The sequence below is a fragment of the Hemicordylus capensis genome, chromosome 3 (assembly GCF_027244095.1).
Source record: "Hemicordylus capensis ecotype Gifberg chromosome 3, rHemCap1.1.pri, whole genome shotgun sequence".
Taxonomy (NCBI): Eukaryota; Metazoa; Chordata; class Lepidosauria; order Squamata; family Cordylidae; genus Hemicordylus; species Hemicordylus capensis.
The window spans coordinates 210,053,034-210,072,118 of NC_069659.1; the positions used below are offsets into that span (position 1 = coordinate 210,053,034).

General features: G+C 45.6%; 1 protein-coding gene across 3 annotated transcripts in view; it reads right to left on the reverse strand.

Annotated features, from left to right (window-relative positions):
• Positions 1-19,085, reverse strand: part of ZCCHC24 (zinc finger CCHC-type containing 24) — a 236,967-nt gene that overhangs the window by 199,568 nt on the left and 18,314 nt on the right. The window contains exon 1 of one of the 3 annotated variants that reach the window (XM_053309607.1): positions 17,369-17,557. The exons of the other annotated variants lie outside the window; for them this stretch is intronic. Within the exon in view, the coding sequence (XP_053165582.1) occupies positions 17,369-17,473 (105 nt within the window). The 5' untranslated portion in view covers positions 17,474-17,557. Of the gene's footprint in view, positions 1-17,368; positions 17,558-19,085 lie in introns of those variants that run through there. 3 annotated transcript variants of the gene reach the window in all.

The following is a 19,085-nucleotide window of genomic DNA, read 5'->3' on the forward strand; positions in this document are numbered from 1 at the left end:
GGTTAAAATATGTCTCTGCAACCTTTGTGTGGTAGCTGTAATGTCTGAAAAGGGTGCTCAGAAATAAGGTTTACTGAGGAAAATCCAACAAGCTGAACACATTTCAGTGTAAGCCTTCTTCATGGGTACTGAAAGAATAACAAAGTACAAACTACATTTTTACTCCCCAGGAGTCTGCATACCAAAGATGGAAGAATCCCTTCACGATACAATTTCATTATCAGCATGTTCAAATGTTCTGGAATGCAAGGAGGTACAGAAGAGAAAAACTTTACTTCAATTGCATTTAATGACCCGTAGGAGCTGGTCTTGCAAGTAGGGATGTGCGTTATGTTTCGGATACAAAATGTTTTGTGCACAAAACAGGCCGTTTCAGCTGTTTTGTAGCCAAAACAAAACACCCAATGCTCAAAACAGAAAATTTTGTAGCCAAAACAAAACGTCCCTGTTTTGGATACAAAATGTTTTGTTGTTTCGGCTGTTTTGGAACTCCATTTTGCAATCGCAAAAAGTCTTTCTCCTTCAGTCTCCATTTTGAGTTTTGACATCTGTTTGAATTTCCAGCCCTTCCATCCCACAGACTGGGCAGCAAAAGCATGGGCTGATCTGCTGGCAATTGCCTCCTTATTCCTTTTAAGGAAATTTAAGGGTAAAATTTACCCTCATTGCCCAGTGGGGCAGTGTGAATTTCATTGTTGTGTGTAGATCAACTGGATTTTGGGTGGGGGGGATGTGGATGTGCCTGACCTTTGGAAATCTGCCTGATTTTTTCCAAAGCTCTGCTGTTGTTGATGTGTGATGTTGATGTTATTTGGGGTGGATTGGGGGCAGAAAGGGGGCTTTGGGGGCAGAAGAGTGGTTCAGGTGGTAGTGCCCCAATGGGTGCCTGCTGCCACTCAGATTCCAAAGGAATTGGGGAAAGGGCTGATTTTTAAAGAATTTCTGAAGTTGACATGTCTTTGGGGCAGATTCAGGGCAGAAAGGGGGCCTGGGGGGCAAAACAATGGGTTGGGTGGCAGTGCCCCAAGGGGTGCCTGCCACTTGCCCTATTCCAAAGGAATAGGGCAAAGGGCTGATTTCTTAGGAATTGTTGAAGTTTACGCTTCTTTAAGGTCACCCCCCCCCCAGGGAATAAAGGAGATTTCAGAAAACCCATAACTACACCTGGGGGGCACTGGGGTAGCCGGGAGCGAGTGGTGGTGTACTGCACATAGGGTGCCAACCACTCCCATGGGGTGCTGGGTTCTGTTGTTTCTGAGGTATTCTGAGTATAGATTCTCTGGTAGCATATGAGATTTTCAATGACAAACCATGAATCCACTCTCATATGCTACCAGAGAATCTGAATCTACACTCAAACATCTCAGAAACAACCAAGTACCCCATGGGTTAGCAACCCATGGGGGTGGTTGGCACCCTATGTGCTCTACACCACCACTTGCTCTGGGCCACTCTGGTGCCCCCCCAAGTGCAGTTATGGGGCAGGAATTATGGAGGTCCATGGGGAAGAACTTTACAGATGCGCAAACTCCATTACATCTTTAAAAATCAGCCCTCTGCCCAATTCCTTTGAAATAATTCTGGCAGCTTCCTTGCCCCCACCGGGCACTACCAGCCACCCTACTCTGCTCTGGGCCACACACCCCCCCCCAACATGAAGGTATACTTTTGCTGAAACCTCTAATCTTCCCTATGGGAAAAATCCTATACTTCAAAAATTCACCAAAAATCAGCCCTTTGCCCAGTTCCTCTGAAATTTGGGTGCTAGTTTCCACCCATTGGGCACTACCACCCCCACCTACTAGTTTTTCCCCGGGGCCATTTTTCAAAATCCAAAACATTTCGGATTCAGATTTTGCAATTTCGAACAAAGAACAAAATTGGGATGTTTCGGATTGGCTGATTTCGAACAAAGAACGGGGGTGTTTCAGATTCGGGCCCCCCCCAAAAAACCAGGGGAAAAAACAAAACGCACAACCCTACTTGCAAGCATGAATTGTAGCTTTTGCTAAGCAGAGTCTGCCCTGATTCGAATTTGAATAGGAGACTATGAGGCCAGTCTCACAAGCAAGCAAAACTGGGCTAAGGGAGCCTAACCTGGTTTTGCTTGCTCGTGGGAACCAATGGGCTTGAGGGTGAGCTCAGTGGTTCCAAGGCGGCAAGCCCACCTATGTAGCCACCTCCTTAAACGAGGTTAACAGAGCAAGCACTCCATTAACCTCATTTTCCGGATCACGTGTCAGCCGTGGCTGCTTGCAGCCACAACAAACCTACTTGGGGGGGGGGGTGTCCCAGGAATGCACTGTGCACTCGCACGATGCATTACTGGGGCTCTAGGGGGGGTTGCCGCACAGCAGCACTTCCCTATGCCTGACCCCCAGAGCTGCTGGGCGAGGCGAGGTGCGAGTGGCCCGCAGGAGAGGCCCGCAGCATATTGCCCACCCAGCAACAGGTAAGTGATAGTCTGTGGGGAAAGCAGATCAAAGCCACTCTCCCCACAAGCCTCCTCTCTGTGCTTCACTCTGCTTGTGTGAAGCACCTCTACATATGTGAGCACTGTAAGATAGTCCCCTTAGGGGCTGGGGGGCTGCTCTGGGAAGAGCATGTGCATGCTTGCATGCAGAAGGTTCCAAGTTATGCTATGTGGAGAATTGTGCACACTAAAAATAGTTAGATGAATGCTAAGTGTTATTATTACTATTGGCAAAAAGTCCAGAAAAACACAAAATCAATTATTTGGGTAGCCATATATTTATAGGGAGAATGCATACAGAGGTGAGGACTTCTCTCTTGTGAGATCCTGTGGTACTGCCCACTTCAGGTTCATTTTCAGTGAGGGCCAGCCAATTCATAGTCAAAGAGGGAGGGCAAGTTTTGTTCTCACCACAGCAGTGTCCAATGATGTACTTTACTTCCCCCCACAGAAGTGAAAGGCATACATTCCTTTATTTGTGAGAAAGTAAAGGGGTACATGCAGGAACACAGCTGGGGTGGGAATTAAATTTCCCCTCAGCCTCTGTTGAACTCATTATCACGGCCATTGGGAAGCACAATGGTGCCTCAGCCTCTGCAGAGCCCCACTCCTTCATCAGCATAACGTGGTTCTGGGTTGTATTTCTTGGTCACACTAGAATGTGACGGAAGGTTGGGAATTGATGACAATAGCAATAATATATACTATTATTGTTGGAGTACATATTGCACAAATGCCACTTAATGGCGCAGTGGAGAAATGACATGAGGTCACCAGAGGTCACCAGTTCGAATTCCTACTGGTATGTTTCCCAGACTATGGAAACACCTATATCGGTTAGGAGCTTTCAGCATCTTCCTATATCGTGGTTAGCAGCGATATAGGAAGATGCTGAAAGGCATCATCTGCACGGGAGATGGCAATGGTAAACCTTTCCTGTATTCTACCGAAGACATCCACGGGGTTCTGTGGTCGCCAGGAGTCGACACCGACTCAACAGCATACTTTACCTTTACATATTGCACAAGAGTATGTTAGCCCAGTAACACTGTGTGCATGCAAGCTAAGCAATTGCACAAATGATGTTACAGAAGAGTGAGCACTCTAGAAATAGTGGGTTTACTCTTGTGCAACATCATTTGTGCAGTTGCACAACTTCCATGTACACATTACTGGGCTGATGTACCCTTGCATGGTGTGTCAGCCACTATTATTAATATTTGTAATACATTACCTATAAAGCCCTGAATGGCTTAGGTCCAGGGTACTTAAGAGACCGCCTTCTTTGTCATGAACACTGCCGCCTATTAAGATCATCTGGGGTGGTGTGGTTATAGTTGCCACCAGTTCCTCTGGTGACTGCCCCAGGGCTTTGGAATACACTCCCTGTCAAAACAAGAGTTTCTCCATCTCCGATTGCTTATTAAAAGACCCTTAAGACACACCTGTTTTCTCAGGCTTTGAATTAAAAATAATTTTAAACTGTTTAATTGTTTTACTCTGTGAATTGTTTTTAATTGCTTTTATTCTATGAAAGTGTTATAATTATTTATTTTATATTGTAACTTGAATTATGTACACCACCTAGAGATATATATCAGGCAGTATATAAATTAATATAATGTAAAGTAATCTTCTTTATATTTATTTCTCTAAGACGTACCCGTGGCTATTCCCGTGCATGGCAGCTCTTGCAAGAGTTCAGGGAGCTGCCGGATAGCCATGGGGCCAGAGAAAGAATATGGCAGCAGTGGTGGTTGCCAACCAGCCGAAGAAAACAGAGGCTGCAACCGAGAGGCGACCAGAGGGCCAGCAGCCGCGACTAGAGGGCCAGCGGCCACAACTGGACAGCCGGAGGCAGGTGACAAAGAATGGTGGGCAGGTGGCTGTGACTGGCAGCTGGCTGGGCAGCAGGCGGACATCAAGAATGCGAGGTGGGCAGTGCAAAAGAAGGAGATGGGGGCAGGGAACAAGGAGAAAAATGCAGCTGCACGCGGGTGGGGGAGAACATGATGGACAGGGAAGAAGAGAGGTGGGGGCAGACAGGCAAAAAGGCAGCAGCGGCAAACTAAGGGTGCAGATGCTCTGCGCCGGATCAGCTAGTAATGTAATATAATCTTCTATATATTTAATTCTCTAAGGCATAGCCATGGCTAATCCCATGCGTGGCAGATCTCGCGAGAGTTCGCGAGCAGAAACACCAAGGTGATTGCATATGCAGATAGGGAGGAGAAGCCTGTGATGGTTAAGGTCAGTTGAAATACAAATGTTACTGGCTGGAAGATATTCTTGATTGTAGAGAAGAGGTGTGTGTGTGTGTGTGTGTGTGTGTGTGTGTGTGTGATAGTGGGCAGGGGTCTGCAAAGAGAGGGGTCGTGAGGGAGTAAAGAGGCCCTTCAGGAGAAGGAAACAAGATGAACAAGATATGTTAACTCAGGAAGGGAGGGAGGGAAGGAGAGGGGAAGAGTGAGTGGAGGAGGGAGAAAGAGAGAAAAAGAAGGGAGAGGAAGAGAGAGAAAAGGAAGGGCAAAGGATGGGCCCGAGCCCGTCAGCGGCCTGAAGAGAACAAGTGGCCATAGTGGCACCTATTGGCAGTAAAGAAGGGCCCAGACACCCACTGCTGCTGTTGGGGCTACCCAGGTCTTTGGCAGAGGGAGGCAGACAGGCAAGAGATGGGCCTGGGCCTGTCAGCAGCCTGAAGGGAATGAGTGGCTATGGCAGTAGCAGCAGCAAGGAAGAACCCGGTCAAACACTGCTGCTGCTTCTCCTGTGGGTAGGAACAGAAGTGGGGCTCGGGTGAGGGTGGGGAGGTCTCTGGGGATAAGGGGCTGCAGCTTGGCTAATAGGAGCCAGCAATGCTGCAGCTGCAACCAAGAGGGGTGAGGGGGATGAAGCCAAGCGATGGAGGAGTGAACAAGAGGGGTGAGGAACGTGGCTCAGGTGAGGGGTGTGTGGCAGGGGGTGAGAAGAGCAATCAAGTACTAGCGTGCAGATGCTCTGCACAGGATAATATAATGTAACATAACATAAAACGTAACATAACATAAGTGCACCTAGGTTATTAAGCACAGAGAAGCTGCTGAATAACAAAAAAGTACGTACAATTTGAAAAGCAAACATTTCCGAACAATCAGAAGGAAAATATGCGTAAATGGCATCATTTCTTCCTGAGCTATCAAAAATGCTATAACTGCAACATATTTCTTCCATGATAATCCTCTGAGATTTGGATTAGTTTTTGCAATCAACTTTATTCTGTTTAATTTCTGGCCATTTTCCAAAAGTGAATGATTTTGGTGTTTTTTGAAGAGGCCATGAAATACTCCATAGGCAACCTCTTTGAGCTCTGATGCAATTACCTGGACACAAATAAACTTGGTTTGATGGAACAGGATGTGTTTCTCGTCTAAGCACAAGAGCGTCCATTTCATGAGTGGGGATAATAAAAGTGAAAGAGAAAACACTCCAACAATAACTGATCATTCAGCACCATCAAGGAGGACTAAGTGAGCCAGTCCTGGAGTTAATTCTGTTAGAGAGCACTTGTCTGAATGCATGGTGATGGATGCTTCTTGGTAATTAAATGAGCAATCAGATCGCTTGCATAGCTCTTTGCTTACTGGAACCAGAATTCTAAGCTGCAGTCGAGATTGATTTCTGCCCCATACTAGCAACCAATCTGCACAAGAACTCCAGTTCAATAGCGTCACTGTACTTTTCAATATTGGTACAAGAAGAGAAAGTTGCTGGCTCACAGACCACACAGTGGTAAACAACAGGTGTGCTTGCTGCTTAACTGCAGTACTTTAAACTCCGCCAGCATGGCTTGCAAAGGAAGGGAGACTCTGTGCCTCCTAGGAAGTTCATCTTTGCACTCCTGCTGCTACTCCCACTAGAAATAATGGGGCTAGCAGCAGGAGTACAAGGCTGGATTCCTTCCTAACCACGGAGTCTCCCCATCGTCGCAATTCATGCCAGCAGCAGCATTTAAAGGGTAGTGGAAGTAGCAAGCATGCCTGTCACTTGTTTTTACATATAGTAAAGAAGGGCTTTGGGGCACTTCATGCATTGGGGAATTTTAATATTTGAAAAGTTAATTTATTTTAACTGGAGGGACATAACATAAGAACAGCCCTGCTGGATCAGGCCCAAGGCCCATCGAGTCCAGCATCCTGTTTCACACAGTGGCCCACCAGGTGCCTGTAGGAAGCCCATAAGCAAGAATTGAGGACATGCCCTCTCTCCTGCTGTTACTTCCCTTCTACCGGTATTTAGAGGCATCTTGCCTCTGAGGCTGGATGTGGCCTATATACTCTATAGAAATATTATATTTAACACCACTGTACACTCTGATCTAATGAGATGGGTAATATGTCACATGGCAAAAAAATAAGCCACATCCATGACATCTAGCAGCATGCCCTTAGAATGATTTTTTGAAATATAATTAAATGCACCTTTTAAAAAAAACTGAGTAGGGTGAGTATTTCATGGTGTTGTTCATTTTACTGACTATTATGCTGTGGTTTCCTTTATTTTATTGTTGGGTTTAGGGTATGGTTTTGTTCCCATTTTAGATGTTATATGTTATGCTTCTTTGTAAGTTGTAAGCCATCATGAAGGTCGTTCTGTCCAAAAGGTGGGACATAAATCAATTAAACAATAATCATAGTTAGCTATTGCTAAATGTCCTTCCCCCTTCCCAGAACATTCTTCTGATGATCTTAGTAGGTGTGCAATTCACATCAGCAAGCAAAGTGAGTGTGCAACCAAGCCTGCCAAGTGAAGCGACAGGCTGGGGTGCTTTATTATTCTATGCAATAAATCTGCAGACTGGGGAAGCTCCAGCCAGCTACTCGAAAGAGCAGGCTGGAGTCCTTCCCAGCCAGTGGATCTGTTCTGAAGAAAAGCTCCTGCCTATTGATAGAGCCCTTCCTTGGTGCAGAACCACTGGCTGGAAAATGCTCCAACTTGCTGGCTCAAATGGCCAGCAGAAGTCCTCCCCAGTAGTACAACTATTCACGAGTAGGCTGTGCTTCTTACTCATTAATAAATCCTTTACCTGTGGGAAGATGCCAGTCTAGCCTTCCCCAGCCAGCAGGTCTGCTATAGCCCTTTGTCAGGAGCAGATCTGCCGCCTAGGTAAGACTTCTGGTCTGCTGCTTCAAGGAACAGAGTAGAACCCAACCGAACCAACAAACCTGCCCCTGAAAATATGGGCAATATTCCTCTCATGATTATTCAAATGCCACATGGAGCATTACAGAGAAGTAAGTCCCCTCTTTAACTAGGGAGCTGGGGCCAAACTACTAATTATGTTAGAGCTCCATGGATGATCTCCTATTTTTCTTTTACTGAAACGTAGCTCTTAGGAGGCAGCACAATTTGTTCAGAGTAGAAGGCAGTCAGGATGGTTAACTCTTCTCCCATGCACATTTTCCCAATTAAAAATATATATCTCTCTCTCTCACTCTCTCTCTCTCTCACACACACACACACCCCAAGCTGGTGTTTGCTCTACTGGGGTGCATGGAGAGGGGAAATTACAGGTACCTGAAAAATATGGGGAAATGGCACAGGGGGGAAAGGTTAGACACACATATCCCAACAGCTTCTCCAAATAAATTGGCAATCCCCAGTAGCTCCATTTCATTAAAGAAAAAAAGGTGGAAGATCAGTTGTGGATCTCCTGCAGGGACAGTCCTTCATAGGAACATAGGAAGCTGTCTTTTACTGAGTCAGACCATTGGTCCATCTAGCTCAGTATGGTCTAAACTGACTGGTAGTGACTCTCCAAGGTTTCAGGCAGGAGTTTTTCCCAGCTCTACCTGGAGATGCTGCCACGGCTTGAATCTGGGACCTTCTGACTGCAACCAGATGCTGTACCACTGAGCTACAGCCCCATATCCTAAGGTGAATATCTTACAGCAGACAGTACTCAAGTGTAGTCATCAGTGTTCCCATGCGCTCACACTTTTTAAAAAAAAAATGTCCACTCAGTTAATTTTAGAAACTGCTCAGACTGAATCAGGGAGGCCCCATTCTAAATGCATGTGTGTACACACTGCCTTGATACTGCTGCCCAGAACAAAACTCATTCTGCACACAGATTGGGGAGGGGAGGAATTAGAATGCAAACCAAGGCAGGACCTGCTTAGCAAACCATCCAAATGCAAACCAAGGCAAGTCCTGCTTAACAAAGGGGACAATTCATGCTCGCTACTGCAAGACCAGCTCTCTACCGCTAAGCCACACCCTTCCAGGAGGTGAGATGAAGCAGGCAACAGATTGGGGTGCAACTGAGGTGGCAAAATGCACGCCAGCCCTCCTTTTTAAAAAGGGAAAGAGGGGGAGGAGGGTGCATTGCAAAGTGGAGGATCCGCACTTGGCAACCTGCTTGAAATGTACAGAAGTTCTGAGCTGCCACTGATCTCTTGCATAACCTGTAGCTTGGCCCTTACTTTCCCACAATAACACCAGGAAATAGAGCATTAATCACTCAATTCGGCTAGGAGAACATGGTGGGAATTGTGCCAGATGGTAATCTGATGCTTCTGCTCCTCACTCACTTTGAATACTCACTTGCCTTCTCTAGACTATGATGGACAAGATAAGAGTAAACCCAGCACCAAACTCTCTCTCTCTCTTTCTCTCTCTCTCTGTTTGTATAGGGGGAATGTGGACTTGTAAACAAACTGGGAAATAAAAATAAAGAACATGGATTAAAGACAGTTTTTCAGATTTCCAGAATTGGTTTCCTGGTTGGAAAATCTGGGAATGTCAGTGTAAACTGCAGGCTATGAGAATGGGGAAGAACAAATTTCCCCTCTAAAATCTAGTACCTGGGCTCCATCATACCAAGAAATGGCCCTCGGGGCAGGTCTATGCAGATAAAGATGGAGTGGAGGACAGCTCCATATTCATTGAATGCCATTGCATACTATGGGACAAAGCAAACGGCATGTAATCTGGGACACAGTTGAGAAGGAATGTACAACCTATCCCTTTCCCCATGAGGCAGATTTAGCATGTGCTCCAGTGGTGTCCCCGGAGTGTATCCTATTTCCTTATTCCATAGTAGTGGTCGTCCATGCCTATGTGGAAAAACAGTGCACTGCACTGGAGGAGGACAGTCTTGCAGTGAGGACAAATCCTACCCACCACTTCTGACACCGAATGGTCCACCAATAGGGACTCTGTGAGAAGATGCAATGGGCATTTTGCCTATCTTCTAGAACATAGTCAACTGGCCTGGTTTAAATCTGCAACAAAATGAGGTAATAAAAACAACTGCACCACTTGCCTGCAGGTGGAGGATCACATTTTCCAGTGCCCCACTACATTACAGCAGGCAAAAAGTTGTCCTAGAACTTTTCTCTCTAATGCGCAAGCTTTCCATTTGCAGGGAGGTTTTTTCGTACATTCAAGAAGTGATAATAACCCACTATGAATAACCTATTATTCATCTACCATCTCAGTATTTTACCACCTTCTTCCTTACCTCGTTCTGTTGCTTGACTAGTTTCAGATAGATCCTCTCACCTGGTTTGGTTTTTCAGTCTTGCTGGCCTCATTTAATAAAATATATTTCATTTCTGTGTGCTACTAGAAATGTTCTGGATATTGAACTGCAACAGAAAGCCTTGCTGCTGTTCTCCACAGAAGGAGTTCCTAATCACACACAGAAGCTAATGTAGAGAAGATATAGACATATTTAAATATATTTATATCAGAAAAGATGTATTTCGTTCTTGCTGTAACGTGATGATCCAACTTTTTTACCCCACTGTGGGAATGTCTCCTGACTTGCACAAGGCCTAAGTAAACTAACACAGTTAATGCAAACTAAGTGCTGTTATAGCGTTAAAGCAGGCATGAGTCACTTGACTTTGATTTTACTGTCAATGCTGATGCTATATTAAATTTATTTTTGTCACTGAAAAAAACTTTTAAAATTAACTGTGTATGCTCAGTTTTACCATTATAATAAGGCCAAGAAATATGTGTACAGAGTTGAGAATTTTGGCTATTCTACCTTGGCATACAACCCAATTTTTATTATCAAAGCATCTGAATGATTCAGAATTCCTTCCTTGCACACAAAGCCCCAAACTCCTGCAGCTTGACAGACAAACCCCCTTGGTTGCTCTTCATGTCATCTCTTACAAGGGATGTGATGAAGAACAGACAAGTGGGCTTGTGCCAGAACTAGTCATACACGGCTTAATGTTGCCAAACTTTGTTTTGCACGTCGTCAGAAACAGGAATATTAATGTCAATTTGGTGCTGAGGCCTTAATTTGTTTTAGGACTAGTGAAATGCCCTTCATTATGATGGGAGAGGAGAGGGAGGCCCCATATCTTGCACGAAGGATCACAATGCCCCTCTGTGCTATGCACAGAGGTATGTTGTGCTCTCTTAGAGTTCCTGTCAACAGAAACCAGGGCCAGCTGACCAGCGTCTAGAGCAGTGAGCAGGTTTGCCCTGACTCTGATAATGCTTCTGAGTGAGCACTTAATTTTCTTCCATAAGAATGAATGGCTGCCCATGAAAGTGGTACAGTGAGGCCTTGTTACTCCACTACCATCCCTGTTTGTAGGTTTTGCAGTCCCAAAAAACCTGCAAACCTGTTTGGCTGGAAATGTACAAGAAACAAAACATGTACGTGCCCCCAACGGGAAACAGTGCCTATGTCATATTGCCCCCAGAATTCAAGAACGGAACGGACACGTATGACACTGTCCATATGGCATCTCACACTACTCAAAGCACAAAACATCTTCTGCCATTCATCAAAAGCATTGGAGGGGCTATGGAGAAACATACCATGATTCTGGGGAGCAAGTATTTGATAGTATGAAAGCAGCTCGGTACCGTGGTGCACATGGAGGTTAAAACTCTCTCCCTGCACTGCTTCCCACCGAAAATTATTTATCCCATACCCACAAGTGGGTATTTGCAGATATTTACAGCCAATAACTTTAAAAGGTGGGCTTAGCATAGCATGTAGTCTGATTACTGTTTCAATCGTGTTTTCCTAGCTTTCATTTATATAAACAGGTTTTTAGTCCTTATCATTGCAAAACTGACCTTTAAAATGCAATGGCTAAAGAAGTACTACAGATACACAGAAAACATATTGGCTCCAGTGGTGGATCTTTGTAAAGTTACATACTGTCATTTGAGCAGTAGACGTGGTAAGCTAGTCACCATGGGCAAGTGGCCACTAGCAAGGGCAGATTGAGAAACAATGAGGCAAATGAAAGGACACGCAAATGGATTACTTTCTGCTCTCATCGGCCACAGTCCAGGGAATCCCTGATGGGTTAGTGTTAAAAACAACTTTGGCCTAGCAGCCTTTCAACCCTGCCAACAATGTTTAAACTTCCCTGTGGATTCTCAGTGGCAAGTCTGAAAGAGTAAGAATATGAAGGAAGAAATTACAGGGGCCATTCACACGACTGTGGGGGTGGGCAGAAGCGGACAGGCCGGCAGGAAGGAATGCACCTTTCCCCCCAGACAATCAAAGAAGTGCTGCTGGGAGTGCGGGCCGCACTCCCAGACTATCTGTTCTGAACCACGAAGCACCGAGCTCCAGAGATCAGAACGACACATCTCAGCCGCCAGATATCCCACAATGCACCACACCACTAGTGGGGTGCATTGATAGGATCCCCCGTCAGACAGGTGCTGTCTCTGTGTCTCTTCAGGCTCCATGCAGCTCGAGGAGATGCATGATTCCAGCAGCTAGGTTAAGGGAGCCTTTGCTAAGAGCTAAGCTTAGGAGTGGTGTTAGCCTGGGCACCAACACCAAGATCTGCCCGGAAACTGGCACCCCAGGCTAGGCTGCTCATGAGAACAGCCTCAGTCTCAAATGCATACTAGAGACTCACTGGATCACAGTTATGATTGCTAACCATATAACAATACACTCTGTCCATGCTCATGTGCAGCTCTCATTCATGGGACTTACAGGGGATAACTTCACAGAGTACGCAGTATACTTCTTTAAAGTACCGACTCACATTTTAAAACAAAAATTCCAAGAGTATGCTTATTGTTAGAGTGAGGGACACATCTCCAGGCAGCAGATTTCAGAGCACCATTCAAGAGGCAGCAAATGGTCAATTATTTAGTTTTATATTTCTATCAACATGGTAAGGCGCCACTTGTACTTCCTTCATCAGGCACTAAAATGAGTCAAGCTGCCACGGGTATCTAATATCTACCAAATTATTGTTATGCCTCTTGGTGAATCTGAATTTTATCTACTGTAATAACAGACAGTAATCTTATCTATTTGGTGTTGGGTTTTTTAAGGCAGAGGGGAGGGTATCATTTGCACCATCTACTCTGTTCACTGTGAATGGACTGAATTTGGCTTTCTGCAATGCAGAAATCTGATTTCTGATTTGCTGCAGAGCCCTGGTCAGCAACTAGGTTTTAATGGGGGTTCGATACCATTGTTTAAACTGAGCAAGGCCAGCTAGGACTCTGTTAGCCCAATTTTCTTTTTAAAAATCGTCTGCCAAGCGCCCAGGGCTTAGGGACGTACACAAACTGGTTTGGAGGCCCTTTTGTGGGCCTCTGAACCAGTTCAAATGTGCGGCAGGTCAGCTGGTTCGAAGGTGGGGTGGATATCTTTGATGATGGGGAAGGGTGCTCTTACCCCTCCCGCCGTGTTTCCCCCGCCAGTGCTTTCTTTTAAAACAGTCCAGTGGGGTGGCAGCATACCTCCTTGCTGCCCCGGTGCCTCCAGAGTGCCCAGAGTGCCCAGAGTGCCCGCTGTGAGTGCATGCAGCATGCAACATGCGCACGTGCAGAGGCACATCCGGCCACTTCCAGTCCAAAGAGGCACCAGGGCAGCAAGGAGGTATGCTGCCACCCTGTTTTAAAAGACAGCACTGGCAGGGGAAACACAGTGGGAGGGGTAAGAGCACCCATCCCCATCATCCTTAAAGATATCCACTCCACCTTCGAACCGGCTGACCTGCCGGACATTTGAACCAGTTCGGAGGCCCACAAAAGGGCCTCCAAACCAGTTTGTGCATATCCCTAAGCCATGGCTGCACCCTCCCCCCATCCTTAAAGATATCCCCCCCCCATTTCCGAACTGGCAGGTGCCGGTTCCGTACACACAACTACTGGGGCTGGGAGACTGCGGGCTTCCCAGCCAGTGTTGAGGGAATCCCCGTCCCTCACATGGTACATTAAGGGAGTTCCGGGGTTTGGGGTGATGCGTCCCGGCCCATGACTCTCCACGCTGCCCAAGGAGGCAGCTGCACATCTGGGCACATGATCTCCACACCCCAACCAAGAGCAAGGAACATCTGAGGGGCAGGTAAGCTTTTTGAGGCTCCCTTCCCTACCCCTTCAAGCCCTTTCTCACAGAAAAGATCTTGAAGAGGATCTTGAAAGGGTTTGAAGATAGAGCTTGGAGAAAGGGTTCATTGCTTATAAATAAGAGCCTAGTAAGTCTCTCTTAGAGCCACATTAATTGGCGCAGCATGGAAATGCTTGACTAATAAGCAGAAGGTTGCCAGTTCGAATCCCCGCTGGTATGTTTCCCAGACTATGGGGAACACCTATATCAGGCAGCAGTGATATAGGAAGATGCTGAAAGGCATCATCTCATACTGCACGGGATGAGGCAATGGTAAATCCCTCCAGTGTTCTCTCTAATTATTTTCATCTGTGTGTGGAATGAGTTTTGTTCTGGGCGGTAGTATCAAGGCAGTGTGTGCACATGTGCATTCAGAATCGAGCCTTCTTGATTCAACCTGAGTGGGATCTAAAATTAACTAAGCAGACATAAAAAACAACAACTTGTGAGCATGTACATGGGCACACACCTTAGAGGGAACACGGAATTCTACCAAAAGAAAACCACAGCGCTCCGTGGGCGCCAGGAGTCGAAATCGACTCGGCGGCACACTTTACCTTTAAGTCTCTCTTCCAATCATTAGCTTCACTGATCATCAGCCCCAAGTTGCAGTTAACTGGTTTAATTCACAAACATCAAATCATCTGCAAAATGTCAAACTAGCTATAGACCAATGGCTTGGGATATTAAATATGCAAGCAAGATTTTAATATTTCTTGATGTCTTAGGATCCATTCCATACTCCATACACAATTGTCATCTTTATGCTTAGGACCTTTATTATTGTTAACTTTGAACAGAGCTACTTTTGTTTTTAAAAACCCAATTCTTGATGGAACAAAACATTTCTTCATTTCTATTTAAACAGATTTCTTTTTTAAAAAATGTACAATAGACAGCTATGCATCGAACAGCTGTATTCATCAAGGTTCATTTAGAAGCTATTGTAGTAGGAAACGTCCAAGGGACAAAAAACACAGGAGCATTTTGTGGATACTGGTGCTTTTTAGTTTTCCTGTCCAGTTTCTTTGGTCAGCATGCAAGTCACATCCACAGGCACTGCCATGCAGTTTTGCAAGTCCAGCCTTCGGAGGCTGTCTGCTTCTTGCCCCCTGAACAATCCCTCCTTTGCAATTTCTTCAAGCCACATAGCAACATATTGCAAGCATGCTTCCTTTTTTCTTTTCACTCCCTCAACCTGTTGCTATTTTTTGCTCTTTGTTCGATCACTTTCCAAATATTATACCTAGCTATGTGTCAGTCATCACTGCTGCTCAGATTCAAGCTTAGCCAAGACAGGACAAAATGGGGAGTCTCAAATAAATAGCAAGGAAAGCAAGAAACATGCTTTAAAAGAAAAAAAGGTACAGGCGAACTAGAGGCAGTGTTTTGGACTGAAAACCACATGGAGCTTGGAACATGCATAACACTATCCTCACTACCAATGATTCCTCACAATAAGACAAATTCCCAACCTTGGGGCTCCCAGCTGTTCTTATACTACAGCTCCCAACATCCCCAGCAACAAGGGCCCAAGGCCATGAGAACTGTGGTTCAACCACATCTGGAGAACCAAGGTTGGGAACCCCTGACCTAAGATATCCAGACGAGCGGGAGGAGGATCACATATGCCCACACCATTCCTTGTTTCAGACTGGGAAGGGGAGATCATTCCGCAGTAAAGCACATGCTTTGCGTACAGAAGGTGCAAGGCTCTATGCTGGTCAAAGGATCTCAGGCAGGAGGGCTGGAAAATTCCCCTCTCCCACTCAGAGCACACAGTACTGGACAGACCAGTGGGCTTGGGCTCTGTGCAGAACACATAGTGCTGAGTCATGAGTTCACACAGACCACATGTGATTATGCCTCATGAAGAAGCCCGGCAGGGGGAGGGGAACCTCTGTGTACCCCCTTCCCGCAGCCCCAGAGAAGCCCCCAGGAAGGAGGAAGTACTAATAATAATAATAAATTGACGCTCGAACCCCCCCCCCACTGAACCCCAGGGGAGTTCAATGGGGGGGGCAAAACCGAACTGGCCCATTCTTGTTTGGGTCAGGTTTGAACTCGAGCAGAACTGGGCCAGCCAGTTTTGTGTACACCCCTATTCCCTGGCCTCCAATGATCCGCACTGCTTGGAGCAGTGCAGATCATGTGGCTGTGTGCCAGCAAGGAAACAGATCGTTTGGGGAGAAGATAGGTTCATCCCTGCCTTCCCCCCGCCCTCCCCTCTCATGGTCATGTATATGACCTTATTAGGAAAAGAAAGATTGTGCCAATAAGTCAGTACTGACTCCTGGTGACCACTGAGCCATGTGGTTTTCTTGGTAGAATACAGGAGTGGTTTACCATTGCCTTTCTCCCACACAGTATGAAATGATGCCTTTGCCACTGAAGTGAGCATCCACCTCCGCCACCTTCCTATATTACTGCTACCCAATATAGGTGACTACAAATATATATTTACTAGGCACAGTCTGGAAAGCACACCAGTGGGGATTCGAACTAACAGTCTCTTGCTCCCTAGGCAAGTTGCTTCCTCGCTGCGCCACCACAGCTGATATATGACCTTATTTGGGGGCATTAAAACAAGTAACCTATACAATTTTGCAATTTCTAGTAGTTCACTAATTTACTTTACCCACATATATCATTACTAGTACTGTCATGTAAACATGGTGCCATAGTTCACTGGTAGTGCACATGCTCTGCATGAAGAATGGCATAGGTCTAATCCTCAACGTCTCCAGGCAGGACTGTGAAAGACCCTCGTCTGAAGTCCTAGAGAGCTGCGGCCAGTCATAGTAGACAATACCAAATTAGATGGATTCCCGGCCTGACTTGGAATAAGGCAGCTTCATATATTTATGACACTTTTTCTTTCTATATTATTGGTTTGCCGCTTAGCCTTGAAAATACCCAAGTGAAGTCCTTTAAACCTTGCTGAGAAACTTGTTTCACCCCTCTGAAATCTTCCCACCCTGTCAGAAACTTGAAACTCTGTGATGGACTGCAAGTGGAAATGGGCCATTACAGATTAATCAACAGACGTAACTTTCATACCATCCAGTGTCTATGCATACAGAGCACTTTTCAGACAAGTACATACACTTGGCTAAGAGCAGTCAACTGCAGAGTGACCAAATAATACACACAGAAGTGTAAAATGGTCCACATAGGTTAGAATTTCAAGAAAGAGGAACAAACAATTGAAGAGAAGTATCACAAAATATTTCTCCTCTGGAGGTAAATAATGCGTGTGTATGCGTGTGTGAGAGAAAATTGTATTTAGAACAGGGTATGTGTATAAATTTTATTTAGAATAATAGGATGACAATGGGCATAACCCATCCAAAGTAAAGCACTTTCACATCCCACTGCTTTCAATGGGAGTGCATTAAGCGTGTGTTTAAATCATTTCCAAAGTCAATGGGATAAAGTATTCAACTGGGTCATGCCCCATACATTTTAGCTCCCTTTTCAATCCCCTACATGCACATTTCATTCAGTCTTACCATTTTTATGAAACCCTCCAGTAAAGCGTACCAAAACTTCTGATGCTCAAGGAACCCTTTCCATAACAACAGGTCTGTTGAGAAACCTTGGCATGTCTGCCACATGGTTCCTGTGTGTTGCACGGCATTCTGGGGTCTGTCCTAAAGAAATGCAGTTGGTCAGTGTACATGGGAAACTGACTAGGCCTTTGAGCCCTTGGTATTACTCCAGGCGCACTGAGAGTGCATTCTAGAACACATCCAACACCATGCTGTGGCTTTGCATTGTCAAAGAAGTTCTAGAATGGTGGGCAAGTTGTTTTGACTGGGAAACCTTGGTCCCTTGAATAAATCTCTTCCAAAAGAGCCCCAATAAGGAGCCCCAGGGATCCTCAGAACATGATTTGAAAACGACTGCTCTACAGTGGTATCCTAAAGGCTTTTCAAGTCACTGAATGAGAGGGTGCTATCGAAATATAATGCCAACTTTGGCAAGGAAAAACAGTCCCCATGCGAGAGCTCAGCCAGCTGCCTCTCCCTAGCCAAAAAATGCTGCCTTGGCCTAGGGAGTTTCTTAGCCGCTAGCTCAGCACATTGTGGCCCACCCATATAATCAACACTGTGACATCACTGTGCAGCATGGATGGGATGCTTTCCCAGCAAGTCTTCCTTATTCTGTCTGCTGTCATCATTGCATTCCACATGTGGGCAGGCATCGTGCTAAAAATGGATGGGGTCAATGGCTAAAGAACACCTTAGGCCAGAGGCACCTGTTTGGAGTAGGGGAAGGGATCACAGCCGAGGGAACGGCTGATGCTTCTTGAAAGTCAGCTTTGGACAAAGTTGTTGTTTTTAGGTTTGATGAGATGGGTAAAGAAATCCATTGTCTAGCTCAATCAGCAGCAGTATCTTTGCAATATGCTTCACAAGCCAAAGTTATTTCGACAGTGTTGCAGAACTCTCCTGTTTCCAACTTTCACATTTGCTACAAACCTGGCCCACCCAGCTGATGTCATGTTAAATGCATCATGAAGTGGTTATGCGAATAAAATAACATTACCTCCAACAAACTACTGCCCCCTCCCTCAAGCAAATGTGTTCAGTTCTTTTTCCATAAAGTGATCCCTGGGAGGTTCAAGCATGCTCTGAACCCTCCCAGCTAAAAAGTAGGCAGAAAACAAGCTAACCGGTGAAATGTGTAGTATTTATACACATCATCCACATACATGATCTCAGTGATCCTGACAAGAGCCCTATAATACAGGCCACTGTTATAATACACACAATGCAGCTGAGCATCTGAGGCTGAGAGAGAGTGGCCTGCCTAAAGTCACATACAGTCGTCCCTCGCCAACCGTGGATTTCCCAATCGTGGATTTGAGCATCTGCAACTGGGAAATTGTGGCAGGTCTCGCCAACCGCAACCTGAATATCTGCAGTTTGGCAAGATTTCTTTGGAAATTGGGGGGGGGGATTTTGGGATCAGAAGGTCAATTCCGGGGGTCAGAGGGCATTTTTTTCTATACTTTACTGGGGGTTTTTTGGTCTTTTTGAGACCACGATTCCCCTAACCCCATTTTCAATGATTTCCAATTGCTTCCCAACCACCAACTCGCCAACTGCGAGGTGTTCCAGGAACAGAACCCTTGAGGTTGGTGAGAGACAACTGTACTGAGTTCATGGCAAAAACCATGATTTGAACCAGGGGCTTCCTATTTCCTACAATCTAATCCCATTT